This window comes from Morus notabilis, unplaced genomic scaffold, assembly GCF_000414095.1.
Source record: "Morus notabilis unplaced genomic scaffold, ASM41409v2 Scaffold837, whole genome shotgun sequence".
Lineage (NCBI taxonomy): Eukaryota > Viridiplantae > Streptophyta > Magnoliopsida > Rosales > Moraceae > Morus > Morus notabilis.
In genome coordinates, this window is record NW_010362771.1 from 302,671 (window position 1) to 315,343 (window position 12,673).

The window sequence follows — 12,673 nt, forward strand, 5'->3', positions numbered from 1 at the left end:
ATGATGAAAAATGAGAAACGAAATTTGACATCAACAGTAAACCCCCCACTCTTAGTCAATGACAATCAGCTTAAAAAGTAATCCGTGTGAACCGCGTGTCAATTTCAGCTTCTGACGGCTCGTTTGAACGTTCGAGCGGCTCGTGGGCGAACAAGAGATGATTTGGTAGCTCGAGCATGATTCTTGCGGTTCGTCATCTTCACGGTCGCCCGCTGTGAAGACTCTGTTCGAGCGTCTGGATGGTGCAATTTTTGGTAGGTGGCGGTTGAGATAACCGCTAATGGAACGTTTGCAGGGCGCGACAGTTGAGGCACGCAATTTGGAGCAACTTCATGATGAAGGACTGCCAAAGTGATTTGGGCCGTTGATTGAGGTTAAATCTCGACCGTTGATTTGAAAAAATGAGACTAACATAATTAAACCCAAAAAATCTTCAACTTTCCCTCTTCATTTTCTCTTTCATCCTGAAAAGGTTCTCGCCCCTCTTTAAAAACTCTCCTCTCACCCGAAATCTTCCCCCACTTCACCGACTTGCTCTTGCCGCTGACAATCGTCACGCCCCTGCCCGTTGCCCGCTTTTCCCGCCGTTGTCGTCCTGTTTCTGGTGTTCGTCGGTTCACATGTATCCTTAGTTTCATTCGCTATTCCGAATGCTGTCCGAGGTAAGCCCCCGTTTTCTGACCTCTATTTTCTCTTCCTTGTGACTATGATGCCTTGATTACGCATTTTAGGGAGAGAATAACCTAAATTTTTGGTTGAGTTTTCCGATTCTTGAACTTTAGGTCGACCTTCTTTTGAGTGGGTTTTCGTTGTTGTTGTTGGTGTTTGATTGTTCCTAGGGCCAAAGAAACACAAAATTGTGAGAAAAAAACCAAAGGACATGAACTTACCTTGAGAATGGTTGAATTTCTTATTAACTTTGGGTCGTCATCTTTAGCTACCATGATCCCGGTTGGATCGTCAAACTCCTCGGGCGCGACTCGCGTTGTTGTTCCACAAGCGGCCTGTGGTGAGGAGCTGACGAAGGACGATGAGGGGATTTACATTGGCTGGGGCTGTTTAGGCGATGACACCGCGTCTGTTATCATGGTGGAGGATGTGAAGTCGTGGTGGAAGGAGTATGGTATTCCAAAGGAGATAGAACTTCGGGATTTGGACGAGGATGAGAAGGCTGACGATTGAGGGAAGGTTGGTTTGCCTTGTACGAGATTTTCCTGATGATCGATTAAATTATCGTTGCCACGATTGGCTTCTGAGGTGTTATCTCACTTTGGGATGATGATTGGGTAGCTAATGCCAAATTCAGTGAACAACCTGCTGTAGATCACCGCCATTCGGTTGGAAATGGATTTGACTGTCAAAGACTTTTGAGCATTGTATTACGTGAAGCAAAAGTCCGAATAGGATGGCCGTTACATGTTTGTGGCCCGGAAGAAGAACAAGTTGGATTTCGTAGAGGTCCGAAATATGGACCGCGTGTGGAAGTCGTGCTTCGTGATGGCTTGCGAGCAGATTGATGGTCCGGACTGCTCGCAAGCCTCTCCAGTGCGTGGGCTCGTCCGAATGAGTCACGAACCCACCGAGAATTGTGGTTGTACTTAATTTTTGGTTACTATGATAAGGTTTCCTTTTGTTGTAACGACCCAGCTTCCCGAGCCGTTACTAATCGTGACTTAATATAGAAAACAATAATAACTTCTTTCCATAATAACTAAGTAAAATACTTAGTTACTAAAATTTCAGGTATTTTTTTTTGAAACTTATTTTGAAACATAATTTAAATCTTGCCATTCATCATTTTAAATGTTGCGGGATTAATTTAAACGATTTAAAAATATTCTTGCATGTAAAGTATCGAAACGTAATACTATAGATAGCTCTCTCTCAAGCTTCATATATTGATAAAATTCTCGAGAAGTTTCCAATGCATAATTCTAAGAAAGGTGGGCAACAATCTAGGTTTAGATTTACTCTTTCAAACAGTGATTGTCTCAAGACATCTGAGGTCGACCGAAACGTAACCTTTTAGGGTTGTTCCGTGTCATACACTGGTCGACTGGTAAGTTTATATAGGCTCTGTGACCGGTCGACCTGTAGCTACTAGCTGACGTGGCTGAACTGACTCTGTACGCGAATTTGACTTTAGAAAACCTAATGGTTGTGGGAATGAGACATCCCAAACTCTATAAATAGCGCAATAAATCTCATTATTTATTAGATCACTTGATAGTTTTTTTTTTTTTTAGGGCTATTGGTAAGGGTTTCTGAAAGAAAAAATTGTTTAAATCTCAAGAATGATTTTTCCTTTGGCTCTCTTGTGCTTGGAAGGAGTTTAATAATACCAAGGAGAGATTGAATGACGTGTGCCCACTCGCACTTTAATTGTGAAAATGAGAATAGCAAAGAAGACCAATTGGTTGAGACTCTTTTGGTTGCTGTTTGGAACGCTTTGATCTGTCAGACGTGTTGTTCTCTGAAGGTATAATTTAGATCTTTAGTATTTATGTTAGATAGCATCATGAACATGTTCTTAGTTGGTTTTAGCATTGGTTAAAAAATTTTAAAATTCTGCTGCACACTCGATGCCTTTTTTCCAACAGAAATAGTAGAGACCGCCTATCATCTTAACACCGTCAATCATCCTTCCCGAGCTACGGTCCTAAAATTCACAATGAGAATCAGAAAAAGTCACTTGGCAATTAGAATCCTTTGATAGTTTACTCACAGATAGAAGATTACAGGTAAGTTTTAGAACATGAAGAACAGATCTAAGATTTATGTTTTATGATAATATAATTAGACCTTTTTCCTGCAATAGGTTGCAGCCTAAACAAGGCTATGGTGGTGCCGTTATGCATCACTTTGAAGCCGCAGCACATGAAGTTTATTAGTGGCCCAAATCCTGAATCCAACAAGTTATAGCAAGCAGACATATATATATATATATATAAAATTGTGGTGTTCCACATAAATGTATCATCCTTAATTTGTAGTAATCCATTGACAGAATTATGCATTCTGCTCATCGTCTTCTATGTGTTTAATTGAAATGGCGGTAATGGGAATAAGAAGTGATACGATGTAAATATCATGTGATCTTTGATGACTTTAAACGCATACATATTGCACACATAAATTTATACATATATACGTGCGCGTGTACAGGCACGGTTGTGTTGCCTTGTCTGCTTGTCTTTTCTCCTTTATATTATCTGCTTTAGAGATGTCAAAAGGGCCGTGCTAGGCCGGCACGGCCCTTCTAACCCCAGGCCCATGGCGGGCTTGGGCCGTGCCAGGGCCGGGCCTGAGGAGAAGCCCTCAGGCCCAGCACTGGCCCTTGGCCCTAGTCCATAAGGGCCAGGGCCGGCCCTTCACGGGCCGGCCTAGGCCCTTTTAATTTTTTTTCAATATTTAATTAAAAAAAGAAAATATATCATATGTCCCCAAAAGATGTGATTTTATTAAATTGAGATAATACAAATAAGTACACATAAATGATCAACTCGTTAAAAACCTTGTCAAGTAAACCTCGTGGGAAAATCGGGGCAAAATCTTAGCGAAGAAAAAAAGAGTGCAATATTCTAGGATAAGTAAATTACAAAACCTAAGTGCTTCTAGAAGATTCTGTTATGTCTAAACTCAATCTTAACCTAATTTTCTTAATGCACTTAAGTTTCACTTATGATTAGTAATATTTTTAGGATTTTTTTTAATTTCAAATTTGATGACAAAAAAAAAGTAATATATCATATGCCCCAAAAATGTAATTTTATTGAATTAATATGAATAATTATAAGAAAATGATTGGTTGACCAGACGACATAGGTCGGCTAATTGGCCCTAAAATGTCTCAAACCTCATTAAAATTTCATGTCGCGTGCCTAGGCCCTGGGCCTTGGCGGGCTTGGGTCGTGCCTGGGCCTTGGGCGTGCCTGGGGCGTGCCTGGGCTGCGGGCCTCAAACATGAGGCCCAGCCCAGGCCCTTCTAGCGTGCTGTGCCGGCCCGGCCCAAAACAGTACAGGGTCGGGCCGTGCCGAATTTATTACTGTAGTGGGCTGGGCCGGGCTGTCTATGGACGGCCTGGCCCAATTACACCTCTAATCTGCTTGATTCTTCCTAATTCTTTAATTTTTTGTTTTATGCTTTTGTGGCAATTAAGTATGTTATTTTTTTGTCAAAAAAATAGCATGAAATTATCAGGCAACACAAACACTAATTCACACTTACACAAACTCTTGCTATAAGAAACATGACAATATAAACTCAAATGACGCTTTGGAAAAATAATATGTATTGTGTTCCAAAATGCAGACACTTAAAGAAGGGCACTAAAGATCATGCACACACATGGTTCTTTAACAGATTCTCTATAATCACTGAAAATTTTTTTTAACTGATATTGAGAATTCCATAGTAATACTAAGGTCACACAAAAACATAACAGACTACCAAAAAAATGAATTTAGCGAATAAAAAACACAACCAAACACACTAAGCAAGTGAAACAAATGCACAAACAAGTTAGGGTTAAAACTGTTGTTATTATAAAGTCAAACCAAATTAGGTAGGTAAAGGAAAGCCAAAATAGCCACAAATAACAACAACAAAGCTTCCACCTACGAAAGAGACAACCATCAATGTCCGTAGCTACACGAAAAGGTTAGAACTAAATGTTTGGCGAACTAACGCACATACATGGCCCGTTTAGTTCGCTGATTCGAGTTTTTAATTCGAGTTGAGATGTGGAATGTTTGGCAAACTAACGCACATACAGAGCCCGTTTAGTTCGCTGATTCGAGTTTTTAATTCGAGTTGAGATGTGATTTTATATGAGAGTTTTTTACTGTAGCAAAAAAGTTAGATGTGATTGTTTGTGAGAGTTTTTTACTGTAGCAAAACTCGAATTAGCGAAATGAACGGGGCCGTAGCACAACATATACCGCCCACCGTGAAACTTCCAACACCATCAGATGCATTGCATCAAAGTAATGATGTCCGAGAAGCGACGCTCCAAGCATATATATCGCTCCAAAACAACTAGCACCACTGCCCCATTTTGCAATTGTCTCGTATTCGTCTTTTGTGCCTCACAACAGTAAACATTGCCCCCGCCACCACCTTGACCTCATTATTGTGCGCTCTTGTATGAAAATACAAGGATGGGCCCAACAACGTTCCTCAAAACGGTGTTAAGGCTGACCAGAAGATGGTGTTTAGTATGAGGATTTGTATCATAGTTCGAATCATGGTTCGTAACTCGATACAGTATTTTCTTTCATAAAAAATACACGTAAATCGAAAATAGTTATGAATCATGGTTCTAAATCCGTAAACCAAACGTCCACTCATTCTTTCTCGAACTAGCACTCTCACTTTTTCTTCTTGATCATTTTCTTTTATTATGTATACTACTAGTTAATTAGCCAGAGTAAATATATATGATATACAAATTATGCATGTTATTTTTTATTCAGTGAACTTAAGGTGAATGATTTAAATTTTACACCTAAAAGTGTACAGGTTTGCGTGCAGTGGTGCTTGCAACTACAATTATTAAAGTTGTTAATTAATTCAAATATTATACTTATCTGAAGGATTTTTTGAAGAATAGTATACGCATGCACTTTAGGCGCTACCGACGCGAAATCTAACTCTTACAGCTTTTAATTGTTTGTCTTGTACTATTGAAATATAATTGTACTACAAAATTCAGGGCTGAGCAAAGAACCAGATTTCTTATTTTATGCTTTAGATCGCATTTTTTACTAGGCCAACAGTTTTTTGCGTAATTAATTTTTCCGGTGGATCATGGGGACCAGAAAGATGGCATGTCTCTTGAAAAATCATGACTTTTCTATGATTTTGTGATAATAACAATAACATAAGTTTGTAGCTAGCTACGCACATGTATGATGTATCTAAGCAAACAGAAAATACCCTCTAAAAAAGGATAAGCCTATTGCAGGAAAAAAATATTCGATATATATATAATATATGGGATTTTGCTTTAAGACTATTCTAAGCAAGCCAAAACAAATAACAAAGGTGGCAGTGCCACGTGCAAAGAAACAAGAAATTGTGATCACCTCCTATTTATATATGGATTTCATTCATCTCCTTTTTTTAGAAATTTGTCACAGTGACGACTACCAAAGTGAAATCGGTAAAAAAAACTTTTTTTTAAAAAATTTTCTGAAGAATGATCACCTAGTTATTTTTCGTAAAGTAGTTGTTACTCTGTAAGCATTTTAGAAATAAAAATTTTTAAAAGGTTATTTTTCTAATAAGATTTTCCTGTTAGGTCGTATAGAGCTCCTTTTTTTTTTTTTTTCTTTTTTGTTTTCCCTCTCTTTCCCAAAAGTGCAATTGCCTAATTCACAATCGAAATTATGGCTTTAGGGAGCGCTTGGTAGAGGGATTCGTTCCCTGATTCGAATCATGATTCGTGGTTCGCTACAGTATTTTCTCTCACAAAAAATACACGTAAATCGAAAATGATTCGAATCACATGGTTTGAATACTCCAATCAACCGAACCCTTAGTGTTCGGTACAAAAAAGTGTAGTCAGAGAACGTGGCAGAAAGAGGTAGATCATTAATGTTGGGGCATTAATATTGGGGCTGTAGCTACTAGCTAGAGACATAAATAAAAGTAGGAATAGTGTCATGTCCACTAAGTTATTGATGATATGTAACTACTAAATTATTAAATAATCCGAGTTAATTGTGCATGTTTTTATTTAATCGGTTAGATATTTAGAAGTATCAAGTATATGGTTACCTCACTAATTGATAAAATTGTTACATCACTAATTGATAAAATTGTTACATCACTACTTGATAAAAAAAATATATATAGTAAATTAACAAGTTGACACCAGCTTTATTTACCATATCTTTTGCATAGTGTAAATTATAAAAAATTTATCCCACATTTTTCAACAATTTTTTCACAACTAATTGTTTCTTTATGAAATTACAATTTAACATAATATGTTTGACTTTCTTAACAAATTCCTCCACGTCCTTTTTTTTAATAAGCTCCTCGTCAATGATAAGAATAAAAAGTTATTACAATGTCGGATTTAGTTTTAAAAAATTAGACGATATATATATATATATCCAAACAATTAGCATAGGTTTAAAAAAAATCTATCAGATTAAAAAAACAAAAAGAAAGAAAGAAAGAAAAGGAGTAATGAGAGAGCAATTTTTTAATGTATTTTACAGCCAACCAAACAGTGAGAGCATTTGTTAAGGGAAAAATGGGAGAGCAAGTATTGTGATTAAGCTAAAGTTCTTGCAAGAAAACAAGTTGTGAATCCTACCATATAGAAATAAATTAGTCTTTAGCGCACGCCTCTTGCGTGTGATTCATTTAAAATAAAATTTTTACATATTGTTTTTTTTTTTAAAAGAGAAAAAAGGAGCTAAAGACATTAATAAAAGAAATAAAGACAAAAAGGGAAAATATCTTAAGAAGGAGAAAAAAATTATAAATAATTTAATAAGTTTTATAAATGGTTTATTTATAAAACAATTTATAAACAAAAAAAAGACTAAAAATTTATAAATAATTTATTTTTTTTAATGAATTCTCAAGTTTTTTTACTTTCATTTTAAAAACAATTTATTTATTTTTTCCCTTTTTTTTGTCAATGTTATGCTGCACGAGCCCACTTACATCGTTGCATTTTAAATTAATTTTATTTTAGTTTGTTTAATTAATTTTTCATTTAATAATAATGGGTGATTTTATTTATTTTAGTGTATTTTATTTTATTTTAGTATGATTTTAATTTATTTTAGGTTTTTTTAAATTATTTACAATATTTTTATTACAACAATATTAAAAATTAGACACAGATATTAAAATGAATAAAATCAGATCACAAATTATTATAAAATAAATAAAATTTGATTTATTTTACTGATTTAAGTTGATAATTTTAAATTTTTATAATTAAAATTTTTAAAAAATATTATATTTAATTTTTTTATTATAATTAAAATTTTTTAAAAAATATTACATTTTAATATAAATTAAAAATTTAAATTTGTAAAACGAACTTGGGCATAAAGATGACGAACAAAGTCAAAGGGTGGTCCCCTTTCCCTTCTCTCCCGGTATCATGCCTCACGCCATTCTCTCTATCTATTCCCGCGGGACCCATCACCCAACTCTCCCTCTCTCTTTTCACGCCATCTCCTCTCTCTCTCTTTCTCTCTCTTTTCCCGCGGGACCCACTACTTTTCACCCATCACTCCACTCTCTCCAGCAGAGCTGCAGCAGCGCAAAAAAAAAATCCACGTGGCCTAACGTTGAGAGATGTTTCCGGTCTCTTTAATTCATAAATTAGAATTATTTTTTATTTATATATATTTTTTATAAGAGAAAATATTATAACAAACTATAAATCATGATTTAAATTTTAGAATAAATCTTCTAACTAAACGGACTCTTAGTAAGAGATTTATATTATGATTTAAATCATAGTTTATAATTTATTATAATATTTTTTCTCATAAAAAATACACGTAAATTAACTATAACAAATTATAAATTATAATTTAAATTTTAGAACAAATCTTTCAACTAAACGGACTCTTAGTAAGAGATTTATATTATGATTTAAATCATAATTTATAATTTATTATAATATTTTTTCTCATAAAAAATACACGTAAATTAAAAATAATTCTAATTTAATGATTTTAATCCATTATTAAAATTAATGTCTCATTTGTAATGTATCAATAGATATTTATTTTGATTAAATTTTTTATTTAGTTATTAGTCTCCATTAATAAAAAAGCAAAGCATATTTTAAAAATATTAAGCTCCTCTTTAGTTGGTTGATTCGAGTTTTTAATTCGAATTAAGATGTGATTTTATGTGAGAATATTTTATTATATTAAAAAAATTAAATGTAACTGTTTTTGAGAGTTTTTTACTGTAATAAAATTCAAATTTTAAAATTGAATTGATAAAATAAACGAGGTCTAAGAGTATGTATACATGATAGAAAATTTAAAAAATAAAAAAAATCCGTTTAATTCGTTGATTCAAATTTTTAATTCGAATAAAAATACAACTTTATGTTAAATTTTTTACTGTAATAAAAAAATTAAATTTAACTGTTTTTAAAATTTTTTTACTATAATAAAATTAAAATTTTATATTTGAATTGATTAAATGAATGACACATAATTTATTGAAAAATATAAACACAAGTTTGCGAAAGTGGTCAGAACTGGACAGAAGCCAACGTACGTCTAATGCATTTATTTCCATCATTTAAGGTGCCAAGGGATTGGCCAGCCAATGCGACACTTCATCCAAGGAAAAATACATTAAAATTAAAGGTCATTCACAGACGGCCCTTTTTTGCTGGAAAAAGAGCTTCATCAAGCGAAGAAAGAGAAGCTACATGCTATATACGCGTGTATAGATATATAATAGCCATATTCTCCCGCGTCGTACTTGAAAATACTGTTAGATTATGCAAAAGTTGGAAATTTTTATAGTATAGAACAGTTTTATGTAGCAATTATAACTTAAATATTTAATACTCTCAGTAATATGTGATTAATATAATTAATTTGTATATTTGCAGTTGTTTTGAATGTTTTTCGTAAAATAAAAAACACTAATGATAACTACACAAAAGCTCAAAAATTAATAAAATATTATATGTGGCACATAAATTATTTTATATACATTGTACAAAATATATGATTGAAGTAAAATACAAAATTGTCTAAAAATTATTAGGTGACTTAAAACAGATGAAAAAAACAGCGAAAAAAATGCGTTAAAGAAGATGGGAAAGAAATACGAGGAAAAAGTAATAAATGAAACTAGGGCCGGTAATTTTTGACATATTCAACCAAAATATTCTAAAACATAATCAAATTTCCACCGAACAACATATTCAACCAAATTTCCAACCAAACATATTATTCTAACAACATTCAATATCACAAAACTCAAAAATAATTAACAAAATAAACGCTAAAACTATAAAATCACTCACATTAAATCACCACTAAACCGGGGTGATCTTAAGGGGGGAGAGTGGTGACGCTGACAGCGGTGGTCCACGGCAGTGGTGGAGCGGCGACTGGAGCAACAGAGGGAGGGTGTGGGTTTTTGGGTTTTGGAGTTTTTTTAGAGGGAGAGAGAAGGTTGTGCTAGAGTGAGAGAGATGTGATAGAGAGAAAGAAACAAAAAGAGAGAGATTAAGAGGGAGGAGGCGGCTTGAGAGGGGCGGGGAAGGTAGAGAAAAAATGGGGAAGAGAGAGAAAGATGATTAGAGAAAATGGGAAAGGGTCGGGGGTGGATAGTTATAACAGGTTTTTTAGCGACGACAATAATCGTCGCTAAAAGAAATAAAGTCGTCCCTAAAACTATGAAATAGTAATAAAATTTATATATAACGACAACAAGCAATTTAGCAATTTAGCGACGACATCTGTTGTCGCTAAAAGTTTTGAAAATATTTCTGACCCACCAAATTTCACCGCTTTTTTTTTGGTGAAATTTTGGATTCCATTGACTACTGTCATCGCTAAAAGTTTTCTGACAACAGCTCGCGTGCAAAATGAATTTTTTAGTGCCAAATTTGTTAATTTGCCAGTCCATAATTGGTTTCCCACATTTAGCGACGACTCTTGTTGTCGCTAAATGTCTGGTTCGTCGCCAAAGAAAATGAAATAAATTTTTTCATACGTCATTCTAGTATTAGCGACGACATGTTGTCGCTAAAAGTGGGGCCCACTTTTTAGTTCTAGGGGTCTCCTTACACTCTTTATGACAACGTTTAGCGACGACATTTCTTTCAAATTAGTGACGACAAAAGCATTGCCGCTAAATATGTTGTTTCTTGTAGTGGGCATTTGCGCCAAAATCAAACCGAAGAGGCAGAGAGGATGAAAGGAGCAAGGGAAAGAATCCAGGGTTTTTGAGATAAGCAAATGAAAGGGGCGAACACAGTAGAAGCATCGAGAAAGAAGTAGATGCCAGGGCTCCATCTCGACGTGAAATGACCGAAAAGTGGTAGGCCAAAACCAAATGAAGGAATAAGCAGCTAAGGGCAAAACGATAAAATCAGAGCAAACACTACGAAAGATTATAAAGCCCCCGGCAGGAGATGAATGAGAGGGAGGGTAAAAAAGGGCAATGAGAGTGTTTCACTGTTTATTGTGCAGTGAATCCACTCCTTTAGTATATTTATAATGTATATGTATGCATGAACGAGTTTTCAATTATAGCCTATAAGAGGCCCCGTTTTGTTACTCTCTTTAGCCACATAATTCATGCATCATGTCCCAGCAATATGTACGCGCATTGGCTGTTGGCTTTTTTTTTTTTTTTTTTTTGAAGGATTTTGTTTTTCTCTGATTTTTGACCGATTGGTTGTTGGCTTTTATTTCTACAATAAATATGCTTTATATTATTAGCCTCTTCCTTTTATTTATTTGATTGTACTTTAATTAGTTTTCACTTTTATTGTTACACCGGGGAAAAAGAATAGTAAAAATTGGTTAGATGAAATCAATACCAAGTAGTTTTTGTACGAGTCATTACTTGGGGGAGGAAAAAAAAAACGTTTAGGACTAACAATTACGTAGTTGCTATGTAATATTGTTGTGATATACCAGTGACATTATAAACAAGTTATATATAACTAAAGCATTTAATATGAGTAAATCGGAATCCACATTATGTAACACAACTTCAGAAAAAAAAAAAAAAAAAACCATTCAAATCATATCCTAATACAATAAATACCATTTTATATATGGGGTGGTGGGATAAAAAAGTACGACTCAAAATTTATTGTTGTTGGTAGGAAAATTCAAAGAGAAAATGAAACATGCAAAAGCAGCAAAGCCCAAGCTGTGAATGGACGAAAAATAGAGAAGGCTCAGAACTGTCTTATTTATGATAATAGGGACACTACAAGTGTACATAGGCTTCCTTTTTAGTAACACATTATACAATATATAATGACTTCCCTAATTAAAGAGGACTGACTATCAAATATGGCATTTGATTTTGATCACCCATATAATATAACAACTATTAAGAAAAGCCTGAGTACGATGATGATTATAAAGAATGAAACCCCAGAGAGCTATTAACATACTACTCTTAACAATCCACGTAGAAACACAAATCATATATTTTATATATAGCTACTATTAAGAAGGTACTCATGATGATCAGCAATATTGTTGCTGCTTAGTGACCACCACCAAATCCGGCTCCACCGCCACCGCCGAAACCTCCACCTCCACCTCCACCGCCACCAAAACCACCGCCCCCACCGCCACCTAGTCCACCACCAACTCCGAACCCTGATCCTGCACCACCACCTACACCACCTCCGCCGCCAAAACCTCCTCCTCCACCACCGGCACCACCACCGAGACCTCCACCAGCACCACCACCAAAGCCTCCACCTGCCCCACCACCCACTCCGCCACCTAGGCCTCCACCAGATCCACCACCACCACCTAGACCGCCTCCGCCACCCGCTCCCCCGCCGGCACCAAACCCACCACCAACTCCACCACCATGGCCACCTCCAATTCCACCACCACCCCCTAGACCACCACCATGGCCACCACCAAGTCCCCCACCACCTCCTAACCCACCTCCACCACC

General features: G+C 35.3%; 1 protein-coding gene across 1 annotated transcript; it reads right to left on the reverse strand.

Annotated features, from left to right (window-relative positions):
* Nucleotides 1-12,247: 12,247 nt before the first annotated feature.
* Nucleotides 12,248-12,612, reverse strand: LOC112092447 (glycine-rich cell wall structural protein 1-like; the record flags this gene model as incomplete). The annotated part of the gene is made up of 1 exon (XM_024168651.1): nt 12,248-12,612. A coding segment is annotated over one exon (365 nt), but the record flags the coding sequence as incomplete, so codon positions are not given.
* Between the last annotated feature and the right edge of the window lie 61 nt (nt 12,613-12,673).